We start from the raw sequence: 22,495 nt of genomic DNA, 5'->3' as shown, positions 1-22,495 counted from the left end.
CAGCATAGGCTAACCTCTCTTCTTGTAAATTTTTTTCCTTGTCTGTAATGATTTTGCCATATATATCTATATATATAGGTTAACCTTTACTGGTCAGAACTGATTTATTGTTGTGGGTGTCTGTATATCAAAGGACTGAATGGTAAAACACGTGCTATTAACAGGCAATTTCTATTTAGTAAGCCAAAAGGAATTCTGGAAGAATGTAAAGGTTACTTTTAGAAAGGACTGTCATCTGGCTGGTATCCAGGGTTTCCAGTCAGTGAAAGTTTTAGGTGAGTATTTGGCTTTAAATACATGGCAAAACCCCACTGAAGTTTCTCCTTCCCTGAGGGAGGATGGGTACCTTGGTCCCATGTGGGTCAAGGCTATCAGTCCCTGAGCTCAGGTGGTTACAGGTGGGGGCATCTCACCTGCTGGGGATACCCCAGGTGATGCACCAAACCACACAGAGGCTGTGGGGCACGTCCTGCTGAGGGCTTGTAGGCAGTTCAGGAGATTGCCATAATCCTGCATGGTAAACTTTGTGGGTAGGTGGTTTTTATCATGCTGTGATAATCTGTTTGCTTAGTGTATCCTTAGCAGGGTGAGAGGAAATATAGTAAATTCTTGGAGTGATGGGATACTGCCCTAAAGCCAGTAAATAGCAGCTTGTGTTTCTAAATCATCTTATCATTATTTACTTTTATTAAGCACGGGCTTTCATGGTGAAGGTGGAGTGGCTAATCTGATAGTTATCTGTGCAAGCAGTCGAAAGGAAATCCTAATTACTTACCCTTTTTCTGTGGGCTCCACACACTCCAGCGTACCCAAAACTCATTCCTTGGGGGGCTAACATCCTGACCCCCAAGTCAGTGAGAGTTCTGGCAGAGCTGCCTGCATTTTCTTGGTGAGGCATGGCAACATGCAGCAGTAGTGCAGTTTTGTTCACATGCATCTATAGGCTATGGGGTTTCCTTGCAGCCCTTGTGTCATGTGTTTTCAGGTTTGATGGCTTACCGACTGCAGACCTAACTAATTGCATTTACTCTATATTTAGTGACTTTGCAGAAACCTTTAGGACTGATGGTTTAGTTGTACAGATTGAAGAATGGTGATGATTTTAGCAGCTTTGTGATATTATGGTAGCATTGCCTGGGCCAGAGTCCAAGGTTTTGGCAGTCATAGAGGGTGACTTAAAAAGCAAAGAGCAAGCACCCAGCTCTGCAAGCTTTGTCACACTCCCCTCAATCCCATTTCCAGCTGCTTCCACCCAGGAAATGGGAAGGGTGCAGTTGGTACCTACAATGGGAATGCTCCATGCTCAGTCTCAGCACTGTGTCTGTGTATGATTGTATTATGTGTAATTAATATGTGTATTATTTATACAGTTCTGTATAAGCTGATGGTGTTCCAAAGTGAAAGGAGTGCTTTTTGGCAAAACAGCTCCTTCTCCTGTAAAGCATGTTTATCTTTGCAAATATTGAAGCAAATGGAAGAAGTGGTTTTTTGGGTTTTCAAAGTATTCTTGCCAAGTCTATGGTGGAGTATTAGTGCAACTGCTCAGAAAGAGAAGCACTTGAGTGTTTTTGGAATGATGTGCCTGACCCTTGAAGTCATCTGAGGCCAAAAGGATGGTGGCACACAGAGGAAGCAATGGAAAATATGCTCTTTTGGACCAGGCATTTTGTGCTGCTTTACTATAGCTGCAGTACCTGGAACACGAGCCTGTTTGGATTGTAGGTCTTGCAAAACCAGAAGATGACGTCCTTGTGTGGGATTACTCATTTGCAGTTTGATACTCAGTCTGTCTTCTCAAGAAGCCCAAACCAGCATTGTTCCAAGAATCTCACTGCTCACACATGGTAGTGCCCTAAGAGCTTCTGGTGCCGTGTGTGTCAAACCCTGGAGGAGACAGGGCTGGGTACAGGAGAGGTGCTCTATCAGCACTGTGGGGCTCTCAGGCTGTGCCCATATCACAGCTCTGAGGGGGAAGGCTTCACTCCGGGCTGGGCATTTCAGGGGACCAGGTAATGAATGAAGGAAATTACAGGCTCTGGGAAAGCATATTGTAAGCTATGAATCACTGAATCCTCTCTCATTCCGCTGTTATCAGCTGACGGGTCTTTGTCCGTAAAATAAAACCCATTAATGCATTCTTAGTCATTTTTGGTGACTCAAAGGATTAGACACCTTCTTTGAACTCTCAGTCTAAGAGGAACTTGTGCTTGTTTTTAGCCAAACCCATTTTTGCATGAGTTAGTACTTCCACACATTCCCAGGGTCACATTTCTGCCAGTGCACATTCTTTCCTCCTGGAGTATGTGTCTTAGGTCTTGCTGCAAGAGGCACTCTCATGGTTCAACTGGGTGCCATTAAATCTGCATTTCTTCAAACTTTCTTGCTTGCTGGTACTGTTAACACATTCATTGTGATCTTTTTTTCCATCAGGTTCCCTGTGACCTCTCAGCTTCTTCTTGGGTTGCCACACTGAAGGCTAATGTGTTATATTTATTTGCACGTAGCAAAGAAGGAAGATGGTACTGGCATTTTTGTTTTCCCCTTTTTTTTTTTTTTGTATTTGAATGCCTCCTATCAAAAAGTAAGACAAAATCTTTTTGCCAGACATTGTGAGTTCTAGGGCAGCCTAGCTTAAATCAGGGTAATCTCAAGCTGATGGGTGCTCAACGTGAAATTAATGCACTCTGTCAGCTCTAACATCTCCCTGCCAAAAAAATCACAACTCTCACTGGAACTTTTATGGTCACTGTGACAGTGGAACAGCGTGACTGAGCAGAGTGTGCTTCGTGCAATTTTCCTGTTGAAAAGTTGTCCAAAGTTGATAAAATGCCCCTTTGTGGCCAACAGGGAGAGAGCAGTAGAGAAAATCACAGGCAGGTGAAGGCACAGGGTGCACATCAGTGCCCTCACTGTGGCATCAGCTGCCCCTCTCTGTGCTGTCATCCCACGTGTTGGCTGCCCAGCCTGTGGATGCACGCCGGAAAACAGCATCTTCAGCAGTACCACAAAGACCACTTCAGGAAAGTGGGGCAAGACTTTGGGGATAAGCATGAGGAGATGGATCTCCATTGCTTCTCTTGTGGACTAGCTTGCTCCATGTGTACTGCTTTTGTAGTTGTTTCTGTGGTGGTTTTGAGGATTTTGAAGTTTAGCAATTCAGTTGGCAAGACTTGAGATTTTCTTTTCCCTATATCCTCATAAAAATAAATGTAAAGCTGTAGTTGGTGATTTGGGAGCTCAGTTTCTATGTTTAGGGGGATTTAATTTTCTGATTCTTCTTTGTTTTGTAATATATAGCCTGAACAATGAAATCCATCCCACGTTCCACTTGGTTGTGCACCACTTAACTGCTTGGTGCTAGCAGAATATATCCTAATTTAGTTGAATTGTTGTTACTTGTATGCCATTTTAAGCAGCAGTGATTGCCACTCATTATCATTAGGCAAAAACTATTGCCTTTAGAGGGATCCTAATAGGGAGGACATCCCAGTTAAGTAGAATGTGCTCTGCTAAGAAACTTCATTACAAGAAAAGATGTCACCGTCACATTTTGTAATATAATTCTATTATCTTGTCTTCCTGTAGCATCTGCTCTGGTATCTCACAGAGAGGTGCTCTCTGCTTTGGATGATTTAGTTAGGCTCTCAGTTCTGTAGTTTTGAGGCATTATTCATTTGCTCTTCTCCTGGTTTTTCCAGGAGAGAAAGGGTGATCTCCTGTGGTTAAAATGTGTTAACTAGAGGCCTTATGGTCTTTTCCTGGTTTTCTCTGACACTCTTTATTTCACCTTGGATCAGTTACTAAACTGTCCTATGCTTCACTTTCACTTTCTCACTATATTAGACATGAATAATACCTTACCTGCATAATGCCAGTGTCTTGAGGTGAAGTATAGAGCTTTGTAATGCCTTTTCATGTCGCTGGGTACCGGGCGTTAAAAGCCACACAAAGGCAGCGTCTTTTTAGTCTCCTGATTCCTGTTCCTGCTCCACCCTTCCTCGTTTGTGCTGCTCTGCCTACTGTAAGACTCCAATTCTGGAAACTTGATCTCACCACCTAGCTTTCCCAAGTGCTTTGCATTTTCTCCATGTAAAGCCACTCCTTGTTATTTAACTAGGTTGGAATGTGTGGAAAGAAGACAGTTTGCTCATCTTGCCTTGAATGGTTTCCAGGTCACCCGTTAGCTGAAAGCAGTGGCTGATATGATTGGCTTTAAACTTTCCCCTGTGGTCTCATTTCTGTAAGGAGAATGTTTTCCATCTGCCTTGCCCATCAGGTGGACAAGCTAAACCTGGGCTTAAACAGGTTGTTTAAAACAGTGGAGACCAGAGGGTTTCCTTCCAGGTGTGAGCTTGGACTGTAGTAGTGTGTGTCGCTTCACATTCACCCACTCCTGTGTCCCTGGTGTGAGGGTGCTGAGCTCGGGGTGCTGCTGATCCCATGTCATCCCTCAAAATCTGCTGAGCACCTGGCTGCTGTCCTTCTCATGTGCTCCTGGTCGCCAGGACCACAGTGTGGGGTCAGGAGAGTTTTTCTGCATGTTGGAATACCAGCAAGAGGGGTTTGCACCTAGTCAAGTATTTTGCTGTTGCAAAGGCAGCTGGCAATACCTTTGACCCTTTTATTTTTTCCCATACACCTTTATATTATAGATGTCAAGAATGCTCTCTGGTGCTGGAAACTATTTTAGTACATGAGCTGGTGGAAGAAAAGGGGTTGTTTTTTGTTGGTGTTGGTGGGGTTTTTTGTTGTTGGTTTTGGTTTTGGTTTTTTTTTGTTTTTTTTTTTTTTTTTTGTTTTTTTTTTTTTTTTTTTTTTTATTATTGATGTTTTGTGAGCTCTTGGACTTCTCATGATTATGAGAGAAGACTGGTCTTAAAGACTTTCTAGTCCTGGGTTCCCATGTAATAAAATTTAGATATTGTAATGACTGGGGGGCTTTTCTGCTCCTGAAGGTTCTCCTCCTGGGTAAGGCTGGCATTTACTTGAGCAATATATTATGCAGCACCACGTATTGGGGACAGCTCAGGGTTAACTACCATTTTCAGGCTCATTTTGTACAGCAATTTACCTTATATCTATCCTGCACACTTAAATTCTATAAACTCTTAGTAGGATCCAGCTATTCCTTGCAGTGGGAGTATAAAGTCTTCTCCAGATACATACATTTGTTTAAGATGTAATAGATAAAGAGGGAGGTAAAAGATTATTTGAATTACTTTCTCTTGAAAGTAATAGCACTTAAAGAAAAATAACAAGAGAGCAGCAAAGCATTCATGTTTCTATTCAGACTCTAAATTGGTATAAAGAAGTCTGGCCATCTTTCCAAAGGAATGAATGGTGAAATGTGAAGAAAGTATTTTTTGGTGTTTACAGCACTTATATTTTTAGTGAAAGCAAACACATTTGTATTAGGTATCTGCTAGATTACTCAGCCATGGGTCAATTTGAATCACATTGTTCAGTGGGTGTTTTTATTAATTTCAATGCCTTTGAAAATTTGTTTTGTTTAGAACATGGGATTTGAATACTAAAGGAGAGGGAGGAGGCAAAGAATTTGAGATATTTGAGAGTTGGATGACATTAGATATTGCAGACCCATAAATATAGGCAGTGCACAGTTCTTACTTGCCTTGTTCTATCACTTTACATGTATATACACACACACACATATATAGGTGCCATCATTTCGGGAATTAGGTGTTTGGGCAAGAGCTGGTATTTAAGTGCAAGTATCTGTCTAAATTAAGAAGTAGAGAAAGCTTTGATTTTAACAAATGTTTTTAAAATGACTCCTCTGTATTTAGGTGAAGTTTGGTCTACAATCCCTGTATTTCTCCTGCTCTGAAAAGCTGTAAGAGGTCACACAATGGCTGCTGTGTCTTGTGTTGGGGTTGCTCTTGGCTCTCGGGTCCTTCAGGCTGTTTTGCTGGGGAGGCACTGAGGAGCTCTGCTGGGACTGCTGCTGGGCACTGAGTTTGGGATATTTGTGTGATGCACTCAGTGCTGCAAGGACAGCATTGGTCAGCTCTGTGGCAAGCTCTGAAAGAAGTATGCAGGAAAGCATGTATTTCTGTGCCAAAATCTGCTTTGCAGGGCAGGGTGGTGCATCAGCTAAGCCCAAGCTGGAAGAATTAATAGGTACCCCAGTCTCTGGGTGAGTTTGCATTAAGTTTTAAAATAACTGCTCCTTTTATATAAAAAGTCTGGGTACCTTCACTTGTAATTTTGTGCAATTCTTTGGTTTGGGATTTTTAAATCCTTAGGGATTGAGTTCTGGCTTGTGCTTTAGCTGAGCCCAGAAGGCAGGGAAATGTGAAATTTATTAATTGTGCATCAGACTTTCTCTGTGATGTTGCTTTTTCCCTAGAGATTTGGTGGGGGGATCATTAGGAGCTTATCACTGTGATTTTTTTAGGCATCCTGCTGATTTTAAAACATATGGATTTCTTCTCAGTCTTTCACCTATAGGTTGCAGGGTACTTTGAGGCCAAGGGCAAAGAGAACACAGCAATGTTGGGTATGGCCCGTTCTGGATGTGTCCACGCAGATCCATGCCCCAAGCAGGGTACAGAGACAAAGGGAAGCACCTAAAGAGGTGCCAAAATCCAAATACCCAGGAGTGCTTTGGCTGTCCTGCCTTGCTCCAGCCCTTCACAGCAGCTGGGCTATGGCTGCTGCTCACTGCTGGGTGGCACAGAGCAGACAGGGATGCACCCATGGGATCTGCCCTGGGATCCATCGGGCAGCTGCTGACTGCTTCATTTCCACTCCAGGGAATCACCGGGAAGAAGAGGGATAAAATAATGGGCAAAGAAGTGCACAGGGCTGAGTAACCATGCAGGAAGGACAGTGCTAGTTGAGAGAAAAGACAGGTACCACTGTTCATTTCTGAAGACAGTGCACAGAAATCTTCAGTGTGGAATGACAGATAGAATTGGTAGTGACAGCCAGAAAAGGAACAGGGAAACCTCCTGGTTTTCAGGCCTTTGGAAACTCAAGGTCCTCACCTTCAACACAATAAAGCTGAAAAAGCAAGTGAATACCAATTGGCAGAGTGGAAACTCAAGGTCCTCACCTTCAACACAATAAAGCTGAAAAAGCAAGTGAATAATACCAATTGGCAGAGAAGTAAAGTAAGGAAGTTGAACTGTAGCCAAACCAGTGAAAGATGGTGGTGGCTTTTTAGATGTTTCTATCTATCAAAAAGATATTTATAATCACAAAGTGTTTATCTTTTTCCCCTCCTCTTCATTTTGGTGTGCTCTCTTCTTCCTTGCTGTAGCCTTTCATCAGAAAATTTGAGCTTTACATCAAACACTGATAAAAAGAGAGGGGGTTTTTCTTCTAAAAAGCAATGTAGTTGCTTTAATATTTTTTTTGGAAAAACAGTTGAAGCTAGAAGATTGGCTGAGTTGCGTGCCCAAGCCATACAATTCCTTTTCTCCATGCTTGTGAAAACCAGATTTGATCCAGCAAAATTATGAGTTACAAACAAATCTTCCATCACCCCACTGGTCACTGGCTGTGGTCAGTTATAGTTTTGAAGCTGATATAAGAATCAGATGTTTGGCTATTGTGTGTCTCTGCTAATCTCCAGCCCAAGTGTAACCCTTTGGCATGACACATCCTATAATTTGTTAGGTTTTCTAACAATAGCTAATTTTGCATTTCATTGGTGCTTTTCTCTCCAAGAGCCTAAGAATATGCTCCCCTCACTAAAGACCAGAGTAATTAATCATTAGGACTGTTTGTAAGGAAAAGGCCTAGTTGTGGGAACAGAGTCATAGGCAGAGTAGAGAATAAAATTTTTTTATCCCACTGCATAAATCACTTGGAGAGATATCTTCTGTATATAATTATAATTTAAACAATTTGAATTTTATTTGTGAAGTTATCTTAAAACGGTTTGGTTTTTTCTCTGCACTTAAGGTGTGTTTCTGTGGAAAAATTATCTAATTAATTTTTAAAATATGCCATAAAGCTGATTGTGCTCTATTTCTTGTTTTTAGAAATCTCTTAGAATATTAGATCATTTTTACATCTGTTTTCTGCAGGGAAGACTCTTCAAATTTGGCCCTAATTTCTGTCCATTAAAATGATAAAGAAGAATCTAAAAAAAATGAGAGAGGATACTTACTAAAATATGCAGGCAAGCCTGCATTTTAAATGCAGGTGTTGTACTTCTCGAGCTCTGTACATCCACAGAATATAAATGTTGATCAGTGCACCAAGTGTTTATGAGAGTCAGCCACTGAGTGATGGCAGGAAAATTGGAAGAGCTTGTTTGATAAGCTGTTGTCGCTTTTATTTCCTTACCTCTTGGCTTTGAATTGTTCCCTCCCTGGTGCTGTGTGAGGTGTCCTGCTCTTTCTCTCCAGGGCACTTTCTTACGAGTTGTGTTACTCTCTCATGACCTTCTGCACCTTCATGTGGTTATTACAAGCCTGGGAGCAGGGCCAGGGGCTGGGAATTACTTTTGTTCCTGCTCGTCCATCTCCAGGATTTGAACAGGCTATTGGGGATTTTGTTCTGGTGCCACTGCTGCGTGCAGAGGATGATCCTAGTTTAGGTTGCTGTCTCAAGGCCGTGGTGGACAACACCTTTGGTCTTGGTTTTCTCAGGGTATACCCTTGCCTTTTTCTTTGGAATGGGCTTATTGAACCTGTGTCACCTCTCTCCTCCCAGGATGGATGGTTTTAGGTCTGTGCTGCAAATATAACTTGCAGATTCAGTTGGTTGTAGGGAGGAGATGGATGTGAGGAGGGAAATCCAAGGTGGTTTGGTGAAGCTAACAAGATGTCTGAGAAGCATCCCCTTTCAGGAACATTTCCCGATCTTGTAGTGCTCCAACAGTTGGCAGTTCTATCAATCTACAGACAGAATTATTGGTCACTAGAGTTAGGTGTCATATATTTACTGAGCTGGGAAACTGGGAAAATTCTTCCCATGAAGAAAAACATTAAATATGTACCTCTTCCTTAATGGGTTTTGCAAAATCTTCTTGGCCTATAAGGGCACAACCTACACTCTGTATTTAAAGGAAGAAGTAGTAAAAGCTAATGGAAAAAATATATTTCCTACTCTAGATTGTTTTCATCAATATTCGGAGATGAGATGAGATGATATTTAATCATTATAAAGAGGTACAATTCCACTGCCTCCAATGGCTTTCCACCTTTACATGTCCCAGAGGGATTAGGAACTACGCTCCGTATTTAAAGGAAGAAGTAGTAAAAGCTAATGGAAAAAATACATTTCCTACTCTAGCTTGTTTTCAAAGGTAATATTTGGAGATGAGATGATACTTAATCATCATAAAGAGGTACAATTCCACTCCCTCCACTGGCTCTCCACCTGTATATGTCCCAGAGGGATTAGGAGGGTGATGCTGTGAAAAGCATAGCCAGAGCTGACTGTACACAGAGCTTGGGAAGGGAGGAGAGCTTGCTCTCCAAGCTGGACCAATGCAGCTGTTGCCCAAGGCTGGTAATGCAGTGTTTGCTCTTGTAAATACGTTCTGATTTTTAGCATGACAATGATTTTGGTGAATAAATAGATGCCCTCCATCTATTCCTAAGGGCTTACATGTCATGGCAGAAAGTGACTTTTGTGCCTGAATGAATGTGTATGTAAATCATTTTTTGTCAGTAGCTTTACTTTTGCCCTGCACCATAAAAATTCACTGCTCTAAGGGCTTCTGCATAATGGGCTTTTGGATCCCAAGCAGTTCAATTGCTGGGAGCTATATTTACAAAAGAAATTCAATCAGCCATCAATGACACTTACAGCATCTTGATGCTGTCCCTTATTTTGGCAATTGATAGTGAAATCCCCTTGCAGGAAAAAGCTGTAAATGTGTTGTCTGTCAAAAATGTAATTTGAAGGCCAATCTTTAGGAATTCTGGGACACAATTGAATACCATTTTCTGATAATTTTGTGTAGGTTTAGAGTAGTTTCTCCGAGACTTATTTGAAACTTCCTTGAAGTCCCCCTTGAGCAACTCTCTTAAGTTTTTCTGTAAGAATTATCCTGAGGTGACATCGTAATCAGCTTGAAGATATTCAGAAGGGCTGACAAGGGCCACTTCTGCATGAGTCATCAGAGACACTGTGTTACAGATGTGGGTTGTCTTTGAGCTCTGCACATGCAGGCTGTGTCTTGGAATGTCCCCAGATCAATGTGGTGGTGGCAGCAAAGTTACCATACTAGCTGAAATTACATTGGGCTTCTCCTTTCTTTTTATCCACTGTAGGTGTTCTCTGCCTGCCGGACAGCTTGAACCTTCACAAGGACCAGCAAAGGTCAAACAAGCCCGGGGAGGTGCAGATGTTCAGCCAGTCAGAGCTGAGGACCATCGAACAGTCCCTGCTTGCCACGCGCGTGGGCAGCATCGCTGAGCTCAGTAAGTACCAGGCTGCTGAGAGTGTTTGGACTTCTTTCCTTGAAGTAAAGCAAAGTTAGGTACATTTTCCAGTTCTGCTGAGGAGAGATGAGGGGGGCTGCATAATGTTGAAGGAGATGTTGGTCAGATCTAGCTGTGTTCATGCCCCATTGTTAGTTCATGAAGCTGTAGGAGGAAAGAAGTGTTGTGCAGACTCGTGGCAATGCCTGTGGCTTGTTTGCATACATTGCGCTCAGTTTTAAAGGTGAAAGATGCTTTATTCCATCTTCCCTATGTTGTACTTGAGAGCACCTCTCAGCTGGCCAGATTTGTGTCTCTTGTGTGTATTGGTATCCTGTCTCATTTCAGTGGGATGTCTGTTTTATGATGGGCAGGCAGAAAGCTGGAGGCTGCAAAAAGTAAAGGAAATATTGTCACATGTTTAAGGCAGATCTACTTCATCCTCTGTTAGATCCTTTACCTGCCTTTCCTTCTCCAGCTCTACAACTCTAACCTGCACCAGAGGAACGAATAATTGTTTGCTATTAATCAAAGACATTTTTGAGAAATACTGGAATCTGTGATACTTGTCAAAATTTGAAAACTTGGCTTTTGGTGCTAATAAGTGGTAGGAGGCAAAGGCCATATGCATCCTTATGTGACATGGAGATAGAATTACCAGAAGTGCTTTATTTAAACTTCTTTTTTCTTAAGAGAGAAGCATTCCAATCACATGTTTGTGGTCTAGTTAGATACAGGAAGCTATGTCTGGGAAAACAGAATAATTCAGACAAAAAAAGTGGGGTTTTTTTCTGAGGTTTGTGAGAAATACTATCAACTATTCTTTTCCTGAGATCTGTTAGGAAATTTTGGGGAGAAATTGAAAATACTCAAATCCATGAAGATGTAGGCTACCCACCCTACTGCTGTTCTTATTGATGAATTGTGTGTGCAGTTTTTAGCAATTCCTGTAGCAATGGGAGTCTCTGTAGCTCCATCCTATCATCATGGTTCAGTTTCCTCCTGTTCATGAGCCGTGTGGGTGCACCAAGGATGTTTGTCTACAAGACACAAGGTGAATTTCTGCTTTCAGCTTGCTAATTTTAATTTGCTCCTGTGCAGCATCAACAAGTCAAGAGCCTTAGTGTGAAGTGTTGCTCGTCTCTGGAGTCAGGTGTTCGGTGTTATTCAAATGAAGTAATTTATGCTCATTTATTTCACGTGCATGAAACCCACAACAGTACTGTCTGTGTGCCAACTAAATTATGCATGATACAGCTCTCTTTCTTACAGTTCATATGGTTGGGCTTTAATATATAAGTAATTTGTGGGTATTTCAGGATGGGTGGGGTTTTTATTCTGGATTTTTTTTTTTACCTTTGTACTCAACCCAAAAATTTAGACTTCTTAGATGGAGCAGCTCATCAGCTCATCCCATTTTACAGGTTGAACTCTATCACCGCTAAGTGTCCTACCTTAGATTCAAATGCTTGGTTGGTGGGGTCTGCTTTCTGTACGTCTGTTGACTGCAAACACAGGCAAAACACTCTTCAGGGTGGCCAGTTGGAAGAACAGAGCCAGTGGGAGTTGGATGCAGCTGTCAGAGAGGCTGGCACATCCAGCAGGCTGGTAGCCCTCCAAAAAGCCCTGTGGCCAACTCGAGGGATCCTCCCTGGCTGCTGCAAGCAGATGCATGTCAGGGAAGAAGCAGTGGGAGGAGCAGTGGCTGGCAAAGCTTGCAAGGCTTGATATGCTCATTTGGGTAGAAATCTGTGCTGTGGAGCAGTGCCGGTGCAGAGTTCAAAACTGAGCTGTGAAATGTGGAAGGAGCTGCAGCATGTTGGTGGGCAAAGCCCTCTGAGTTTGGAGGAAAAATCATGAAGTGGGAGGAAAATGTAGCAGCGAGGGGGATACAAGTAGTTTTGCTCTTTGTTCAGTGCTTGTGTGTCTGTCTCTGGTGTCAGCAGTGGCTGTGAGCCAGAGGTCACAGCAAAACCTCTGCCATAGAGGTGGGTGGGGAACCACAGCGTGGGGCAGCAATGCAAAGCAGTGGGGAGAAGGTGGGGGGAGCACCTGGGGATCATAAAGGCATGAAGGCAGAAGGCAAAAGAGGATTTTTTATTGCCCTGGTGATATGAGGGGGATGGACATTATGGAGAAGAAAGGATATGGCAAGAATGGAGAAAGGGCCATGGAGAAAGGGAGATCCAAGGGAAGGATAGAATAGGGAAAAGCACCTGCTTTTTAGGGGGTGAATAAAGGTGAGGAGAGAGACTCTCTGTATAGGAGGGAATTAAGAGGCTAGCACTTGAGAGGAGGAGAAGACAACCAGAAGTATATGACGAGGGCAGAAGCTTGCCTTGTGGACCAGCAGAGGAAGTAGTCCCCAGGCATGTGTCTGCATTTTCCCACCAGCTTGCAGCATCCCAGGAGCCAGGATTTAATTTCTGTTCTGTTCAAAAGAGCACAAAAACAAGGGCAAGACTAATCTTGCAATAAAGCAAGTTAATTTTATCTTAGGAAAAAAAAACCGCTTTAAAAAGCAATTCTAATTGAATGAGATTTCCTATAGTTTATTGACATGAATAATTTAAGTATTGTAAGTACACAGAACAACTGGAATTAACAAGTGTCTGCATGCGGAGGAAGGGCTTCCCCTGCTCTCAGTTCTACCCAGCATCCTTGCATGGAGCAGTGTGACCAGCTGCTGAGCTGCTGGAGGCTTTGAGACCAGGGAATCAAATCTGTCCCATGGAAGACAACAGCTTGCAAATGAGACCTGTATTCTGCCCAGACCTGTATTTCTGCTCACATCTTCTTAATTTCTTTACAGTCTGTCGTAGGTAAAGAAGAGATTCACAGGGTGAAAAGCCTTGTATCATCTGGTATCTTTAAGTTGCTCTACCCACGATGGTCCTTGGTCCTTATGTGTCTGCACCCTTTGTTTTTTCATGCATTATCAGTGTATTAGAAAAGACCATTGAGATCTGGGTCTCCCTAGGTGTGACAGAAGGTAGGAGAAAACTGGGGAAAGGTGGGGTGGCAGATACAACCAGATGGGGAGGGCAGCATCATCTGGTGATGCTGCCATTGAGGAGTCCTCCTAGTCAGACAGGTGCAACTGGACTCATGGATGCTGCTCTGGTCCTGCCAAATCCTGCTTGCCCAGTACTTCTGCTCTCATCTCCAGGCTCAGCAGGCACTGGTCCTCGCTGGGACATGGCCTGGCTGGCAGTGGCCAGGTGAGCCAGTGCCACTGGCCATGGGGTTCTCTCCAGGAAACAGGAAGAAGAGGTGATGTTGCTGACTTAGGAGGAGAATGTAAATAGGTACCTAATTCTGCACCACAATTACAGCAGTAACGCGTGATTCCAAGGCAAAGGCTTAAAAAATTAATGTGAAACCTTATTCATTAAAATATAATGAACATGGCAGAAAGTTAAGGAACAACAATAAATCTGGTCTATATTGTATTGGCATTTAGTATTCAGCAATTGTAATTGCCTACTACAGTGTGTTTTAAAATAATGTAATTTCATTTGAAATGCTATTGTATAGACAACATTGGGAAGAACTGGAGCACAGCAAAAAATAATAGGATTTTCAACAGTAGCCTGACAGTATTTCACTGTTGAATCTTAGAGAAAATATTTCACAAGACTTTTTTTTTTCCTTTTTATTCTCCCTAATTTTTGTTCCTTGAATATTCCTGTATTTCTAGACCTGACATAGCAGAGAAAGGGAGTAGATCTGTTTGGGTTTTTTTCAGAAAGTTTTTGGGATTCTACTGGATTTCTAGTTCATTTCTTTCATTTCTTCCCTTTCAGATGTGAAAAAATAAGTCGACTGAATAGAAAAAAGACAGGAACATTAGGAAGAGCTTTTGCTGTGGAGAAATCCCATGATACTGCATTTTGACCTTTGAATATTTTTCCTAACTTCTTTATATGCATGTTTGCAATCCACAAAAATTTATGTTATATTTGACTGCATAATGCTCCAAGACACCTATTCATCATCCATCTAAAAATACCACTGCTGGCTTGGAGACCAAATGCAGAAGGAATGAGGCTCATAACTGAAGGTCATTGCTGTTTTTTGGGTGAAGAAGGACCCTCTTTCTCTTGAGTGTGCATGCAGGTGGTGAGAAGGCAGAGCAGAGCCTTAAAGTGCACTGGGCACCAATCCTGGCACCAAGAAATACTTGTCCTTCACTGCCTTGGGGTGAAGACTGTCAAGGTGTTAGTGTCTGGGTGGGACAACCACCCTGTGTGTTTGTAGGGCTGCAGAAGGCTGTGTGTTTCAAGCAGCTCAGGGAGATAAACCATGGCTTAGGATGTCATCCAAAACATCTCTTAGTGTGTGTCTTCATGTTAGAGCAAAAAGCTGTTAGGGGCTTGTTTTGGGTGCAAAGATGGCCAGTCTCCTTGTGCAAACCTCAGTGACTGGTGCTGGTATCACTCTGAGTGTTAACCACAGAGAATAATCATTTTAATTTTAAACTGTGATAATCAGAAGATGTGATTTAGTACTGCTAGTATCAGAGGTTTTTTGCTTTTGAATGCTGTTTAACTTAGAGCAGACCCCAGATGTGATGTTCAGGCTGGTATTTCCTTCCTGTCACCACTCAGGTCTCAGCAAGGTTTTCCTTTCTGCCATTGGAAAAATGCCACCCTCCATCCCCTTTTCTCATTATACAGCATCCTCTTTTTGCATCCACAGTGCTGAATGTATATATTTCCAAAATAAAAGCCTCCCAGTCGATCTTGGCACCCTTTTAGAGATGAAAGGAAGGGTTACTGCTCAAGTGTAAGTAGGAATGTGATTGCACATACTGATACTGTTTTTCATTTCTCCTCGTAGCCCCAGCTGAGGAGATGATGAAAGTCTGCATCCCCTCCTTTGCCTTTTCATCTAGTCTCAATCCTCTGCAGCCAACAGGAAGGAGCACTGCAGGAGCTGTACAAATGGATTCATGTGCTCTAAAGAAGAGGTTAAACCTAGGCTTAGAAGCAAATGCCAGGGTAAAGGTGCTTGCTGGAAGGGTGGCATCTGAAGCAGTGTTGTCATAAGTGCTCTGCTAATTTACTGCCAGAACAAAAGCCCTGTTTGTCAGATGTGTTTCTCAGACTAAGCAGCACTTGTAGAGTAAGACCAAGCTTATTCCCTGTGAAGGGTTTGGTTCATGGAGCACAGTGCTGAGTTAAGCAGAGGTAGTAGCCCAAGCCTGCCCTTCAGATGGAAGTGCTCCCTTCAGCGTAGTGTTTGGCCATAGACTGACAGCCTGTGTGTTGCCTCTCCAGATACAGTGATGCTTTTCCCAGTGTGCAAAGGCCCTCCACTGAGTTATTGCCCAAGGTCTCTAGGTCCTCGCTCACCTACTTTCTGGGTGTCTAATTAGCAACTCCTTCTTGCTGATACCCACACATCAACCAGTCTGTGAGTAAAAGTTAGAAGCTGTTGAGATGTTCCTCAACAGAGAAAGCCCCCCCCTCCCAGCAGAGAAGAGAAGGCAGATGAATGCAGTGCTTAAACGGTTAAATGGTAGGTATTTTCTTGGCTCTGTTAAGGGCTGCCTGGTTGCAGGCTTCACTAGCTGCAACCCCATTCTCCTTGCTGCCCTCTCTGAGTGATGGACTACAGCCTCCATTCACTGTCTGCATCTGTGCACAGGAGGGGTTATGTGTTACTTAATAGTCCCAAATAACATCTTGCTTTTCTTCTCTTCCCCCTAATACCCACTGTCATCAGCCATAAAACAATACATTTATTTATCAGGTGAGATGAAGTGTGAGGAAGGATAATTTGAAAATACCACATTACACCCTACTCAGGCTTTGACTGCCCTCTTGACCAAGGGGGTGAATTTCTGTCTTGGGTAGCAAGGGCAGATTGTCTTGTTGCTTGTCTGGGTCCTGAGCTCCTCTGGGAGCTCTTTGCCTGCCTCCACGGGTGAGAGTCAGCCACCATTGCCTTTCGTGGGGACAAGCCCAGGGTGGTTTTGTTCCTCCAGGGCTTGCACCTTCTGTGTTTAAGCCCACTCAGGTTTGATGCTTAGTGGCAAAAGGCATCGCTGTGGTGGCTGGGGAGGGCTGGAGCTCCCACCTCCACCTGCCTTCCCCAGTACACCAATGTGAACTCCCTCAGAACTCCCCATTGTACACCACATTTAAGGTACTGTTCCCTCTGAATCCCTGCATCACAGCACTCTTGGGATTCAAATGGCATTTTCCTTTCTCTGCAGTCCTCCTTGTCCCTGCTGTGCAGAGCACAGGCAGTTGGCCAGGTCAGGGTGAGCACTCTTAGCTGGCCTGCGCAGCTACGGGGGCTCTCAAATTTTGTTTAAGGACATGGGCCAAAGAAAATCCAGGAATCATGGTCCATAAGACAGTGGTATTCTGCAGAGTGAAGGCTCTGCATTAGGTTGGCACACAAATAACTTACCCGAGTCAAAGCTTGTTTTATTTGAAGTTGCTGTGGCTTAAGGGGAATCAGACACAAACATCACGCTTGCCATGTTGGATTGGAGAGTCCAAAGGTGTAAGCGTTGTTATAATAGGTATGTGAACTTGAGAGGGTTTAATTATTATTGTGGCTTTTTAATGGGATATATCCAATCCTAATTTATCAGTCTTCAAAGGCTTTGCAAATGCTAAATTGCATGCAAACACTTATTCTGTAATATAAATAGAAGGTTCTTGTGATAGTGGGGTAAGTGAAGATAAAAAGATTAAATGATCTGTGGGAGGCCACAGAGAAGCCACTGCCAGAAAATGGGCTGCTTGCATCCTGGTCCTCTCTTCTCAGTTCTAAGTCTGGGACCACAGTTCATACTTTTGCTCTTGTGTGGAAGAGATTAATGGCTTTTAGGAGAAGAAAGGGTTGCCTGTGGTAGCAGATAGGGGCACAGTGTGGGACAGCAGAGATGGCAGAGCTGGGGAAGATTCTACAAGGTGAGCTCAATGATGACTTCGTTGCACATTGGATGCCCCACGGACTGTGGGTTATGGCTCCCCAAGCACACCCACAGCCTGAGGCAGCTGGAATAAAATCTGGAATATATGGTGTGCCAAGAACAACTTTTTATGTTTAAAGATACTTTGTACTAGGAGCATGCATACTGTGAAGTACGTTCTGCACACTTCTGAGTGTGCAGCCACCCTATCTCTGCACACACTCCTTTCCTGGCATAGATGAGTAGTGTTCAGTTAACAACAGAAAACCTCACAATAAATCATTTGAGGATGGATTTTGCGCGAGCAGTTTTGGCTCAGCTGCCTTTGAAACGTGGAGGTTGATGTACTGCTGGAGTCAGAGGAACATGGAGGAGCAGTGCAGCTGGAATCGAGAGTGTAGGGATGGCTTGGGTGGCTGAGGGTGACCTGGCACAGGGGACACAGCTCAGCTGCTCATATTCACCTGCAGTGATGTGCTGACAGGTGTGTGCTGGGCTGAACTGCACCAATGTGCCCCTTGGGTGTGGAAACCAGATGCAACAGGAGGTAGAAAGGGAGAGAGACTTAGCTGTGCTTTGGGAAGGATGCAGGACGGCTGTGGCTACCAGCTAGCAGTCTGATTAGATAGACTGTGCTTTATTGTCAGGGTTATAAATTCATGCTTCCAATACAGTCTCTCCGGAGCTGGTTGTGAGCAAAACCATAGATCCAGGACTTTTGTATTGAAGTGTGAAATGAATCTAGGTCAAGAAAATTAGTTTTGCACCTGGCTCACATGCTTGTAAGGGAGGAAATCTACTGACCATGACATGAAGTTGGCATCTAGAATGCAGCTCCCTGATGCATACTCCTTCTTTTCATGGTCTGGACAGGACACAGGAGGTTGTTAAGGGCTCTGAAAGATAGACACACCTCTTGCCTGTGGCTATGGCCTGCTCTTTGCAGGAGGAAATACTCACCCAGGAAGCACAGCAAAGCAGTAATGCTGCTGCTATTAACATGTCCCACTGCAGGGCATGATTCCCAAATGCAGACTGCACACACAGGAGTCAAGGACAGCTGGAAGGATGACCAGACCAGCATTACCAAACTGATGGGTGCTACCTGCACAATCCTCTTGTGCTAAAAACATGGTCTCCTGCTGCTTCTCACAGCGTCCCAGCAGGGCACCAGGTGGGAAGACAGCTGCAGTGGAAACAGATGCTTCTCTCTCTCCCCTGGGTTCCAGAGGAAAGACACAGGTCAAAGAACTGTGTGGCTCATTTTCAGTGTGCAAAGATGACATTGCTAAGTTGTTCTGGTAGTTTTGGGACATGCTTTTGGAACAAGAAAAACATAAGGTAGGTGTCACAAGGAGGGGCTGTGTAAGGATCTGTCCGTGTCATTCACGTCAGGGCTGTGGCTCTGCAGGCATACACACTCAGCTGAATGGTTTTGGCTCTGGCAGTTGCTCAGTCTGAAAATAGTTAGGCTGCTCCTAGGCAGGCGGGATAGGATAGCATCATCAGGTCCATCATGATAGATCAGAAAATCCCACAGGAAGCTTCTCAGACATGGGCATTGGGTATCTGTCATTTTCTTTCTCTTCTTTCTTTTTTGCCTTCCTCTGCCCCCCTCCCCAGTACAAAATTTGAAACAGATGTGTTATTCTTTGAACACCAGGCTCTGACATAGTAAAAGCAGTGATAATAGCTTTTACTGAGGCCAGACACAATATTAAAAAAAAGCTTCAGTGGTCACTGTGGAGAGGACTTAGGCTGAAGCTGACCACTTGCATGCTGTATGTTGTTGTTGTATTGCACCCCCATGCAGATGGGAGCAGCTTTACTTTGCCTGTCACATCATATCTGTGGCTTGAAGTCAGTGAAGCTGTTCCCTAAATATTCAGTGTTGCCTTAAACCAGGCCCGTGTCACAGCATGCACATTACATAATGTTTTCAATCTTTAAATCAAATGTATGCGGACCTTGCGTTCACCGACCGTGCTGAACTGAGAGCAGCAGCAACGGGCGAGCCCTGCTTCAGCTACGGGCACGGTGAAATGCTGGCAGCTGCAGTGGCAGCTCTGCACACACTGTGCTGCAGAGGTGCTTTCCTGGCTTTTTGGTAGCTGGTGTGCGAGGCACAGCCTTTTTCCTCTGGGCTGACAAGCTCCAGTGTGGCTCTGCATTCCTGGAGCCCTTCCCCATCTGGAGTCAGGGCTGCAAGGCAGTGTCAGCCTGGGGCTTGCTGCTGCCTTTGCTGCTCTCTGGGAGCCTGTCCTCTAGTTGTGGCTTCCGAGCTTTGGCAACAAAAATGTCCTGAAATGTCCCCCCACTTGGCTGTTCTTTTTCTTTTTTCTTATGTTTACCCTGCACAATGTGATGTTTTCATCTCCCTGGCTGTGCCTGCAAAGCAGTTTGTGCGTTGGCTCACTTGGCTTATGTTGCATAAATTATGGAAGTTTTCATTGAGTTTAATTTTAAAACAAAATACAGAGCTTGGCAAGCTCTCTTGTCAGGCAGATCAGCTCCCCAGTCTGTTCTTCAGGTGGTGGTGCAGGGTGAGAATTTGATCAGTGGAGGGCAAGGCAGGGATCCCTGCCAAGCCCCTTGGGTCATGGTGCTGCAGCCATCAGGAACCTCATTCATGGAGTCACAAGGTCAATGCAGCTGATGGGAATTTTATTTTAGAAGTGTTCTTTCTGGAAATGATACACCAGGGAATTTATCGGCCTTTCAGATGTGTTCACCTGATACAGATGAGACATATTTTCAGAGCCAAAAAAATAGCAGAAAAGCCAGCAGTGCTGTGTGCAGGTAACCTGCTGAGCACGGCCCTGAACAGCAGAGGTGGCTGACACTGGTGACGGGATGGCACAGACTTGTGAAGGGGGCTTATCTTTCTGTGCTTGGCCATAAATTCAAGGTTGCCCTCATTGTTCAACTATAGCATAGCTTTTACAGCTGGCAAGGAGATCATGTGTAGTTTGGGTTTCCCAGATGAGGCTGGAGTTGGCTGATTGCTGGAGAGCAGACCAGTGAAGCTGATTTCACATCTTTGGGGTGCTTTGGAATCAGAGTCTCAACTCTTGGTACATTCTTAGGAAGGAAATGGAGAAGCAAAGAGTATTAGCAAGGAACTATAGAAGGAGCAAAACCTGGTAGGGGTTCAAGACAACACACATACACACACACACACACCTAGAACCAGATGTTACACTGTGCTACATTTTACAGAGTTTACCTAAGTGCTGGTGTGCAGTGTGTGCGTGCGCCTTTCAGTTCCCTGTGCCTTCCTGGCACTGATCCTGGAGAGCTGATCTGCTAAGGCACTGCCTCTGCCCTGGAGAATTGTTGCTGTAACTGGATGCGGCTGAAGGAGGCAGAGGGCACTAGGGCATGTATTGGATTGTTCGAGGTTACGCTGTGGAATAAAACAGAGCAGTGATTCCTGTCCTTCCTCTACAGCTCTGCCCACTGGGTACCAATATAATGGGGCTTTTTATGCTTACTTACTCTTCTCTGTGAAGCTCAGTGTTTTACAGGTATTGATTATTTAGGCTTTGAGTTGACCCAAAGAAGTAAATCAACTTATTGGTGAAGAAATGTTACAATAATTGTTGATGTAGAAATTATTTCAAATGTGACCAGAGAAAGCATAGCAAAGGTAAAAGAAAGATCTCACTCATCATTTCTTGGTATAATGTAATTAAGTGAGGCTTAAATATAAAAAGCATTAATTCAACTTTAATGGTCTGAATTGTTTTGGGGTTTTTAGGAAGCACTAGAGGAAATACAGCATAAAAGGATGAACTCCTGGTCATATTGATATGGATTGGAGCTTCCTCCATATGAGTTTGATTGAACTCATCATATGATTGATGAGTTCCTCCAGCCTTGCATCAGCAGTGATGCTCAGCTGCCCGTCCTGCTCACATCATTCATGCTGCTGCTTTCCCTCCTTATTCACTGTGCAGCTTCCTGTGGTCCTGGGTGTGCCAGTGAGGTCACATCACCCCAGTGCTCAGGGAGGAGTGGGGTGAAGTAATGCTGCTGCCAGAATCTGGGACGAAATTTCATCTTAATTTTTATTCATCATTCCTGACAGAAGTCAGAGGCATTCTCTAGTGCCTGCTGTCTCAATCCACTGAAACGAGACTGGCTGTGTGCTAAACTTTACCCATGTACTTCAGTGCTGCAATGGCTTGGGTTTGAAAAGGCTGAATTTAGTGTCTGTCTCCCTTTTTCTCTGCCTTCACCATTATTGTTAAAACTGGATGTTGCAGCCAGCATTTCTATGCAATTTTTTGCCTTCTGGAGAAAAAGGGAGAAGTTTACTATCAACAAGGCTGCTAGCAGTTACATGGGCCTGTGCTAGACTTGGCAGTGCTCATCTGCTGTGACTAGAGTGGGCTGAGTGAAGGATGTCCCATCGTTTCCTGCTGCTTCTGGTTGTCTGCAGATAGCCTTGTGCAGGACTGGGGAGTCATCTCAGAGGCACATCTGTTTCTTCTGCAGACCTGATCCTGCATACTTTCCACATGCATAGTTTCTCTTGGAAATTATGAGCATGCAAGGCTGCAAGATTGGTCCTATCATGGCAATTTCCTGGCAGAGGGAAAAGACAGAAGCTATTTTTAAATGAAAGCTTTGAATCAGAAGAATATTGCAGAGTGAAGCAAAAAATTTGTGTCAAAACCCTGAAATCATGGACTCTGCAGTTTCCTCATGCCAGTGGTTTTCTTCTCTTCATGGTTTTAAGGCTATGTTTTTGGAGGATTGGGCTGAGATTTTTAAGTGAGACACTTCTGTTCTCCCTGGTACACATTATCACTGCAGCAGCAGCAGCATTTTTTGTGTGAGTCAGGCTGGAGAGAGGTGTTCTAAGGGGTGGGACTTTGCAAAAACCTGTAGTTCAGCCATGCACACGGTTCTCATTTAACACCCGGGAGTTCATTATTTATCCCCCCACAATTGGTTTTATGCTCCTACCTTGGTGTACATCTTAAGCTTTTTCTTCCAAGTTTGTGCTCAGTGGTCACTTGGGAAAAGCAAGTAAGAGAAAGTGCGTGACTTCTTCACAGTGGAAAATTATGTTCTCTTTTTCTCATCACTTGCTTTTGTATAGCTTAAGAATGACCCAAAGGGCTCTTGCTCAGATTTTAATTTAAAA

The 22,495-nt window shown here is 43.8% G+C and overlaps 1 protein-coding gene across 3 annotated transcripts in view; it reads left to right on the top strand.

Moving 5' to 3' along the window:
* BTBD11 (BTB domain containing 11) overlaps positions 1-22,495 on the top strand; it is a 167,380-nt gene that overhangs the window by 83,131 nt on the left and 61,754 nt on the right. For all 3 annotated transcript variants that reach the window (XM_039725565.1, XM_039725566.1, XM_039725564.1), the window contains exon 2: positions 10,257-10,406. In XM_039725565.1, coding sequence (XP_039581499.1) covers positions 10,257-10,406 — 150 coding nt within the window. The remainder of the gene's footprint in view (positions 1-10,256; positions 10,407-22,495) is intronic.

This window comes from Passer montanus, unplaced genomic scaffold, assembly GCF_014805655.1.
Source record: "Passer montanus isolate IOZ18808 unplaced genomic scaffold, ASM1480565v1 scaffold55, whole genome shotgun sequence".
NCBI classification, from domain to species: Eukaryota; Metazoa; Chordata; class Aves; order Passeriformes; family Passeridae; genus Passer; species Passer montanus.
The sequence above is the reverse complement of the archived record's forward strand: the minus strand, read 5'-3'. Positions and strand labels throughout refer to the sequence as shown.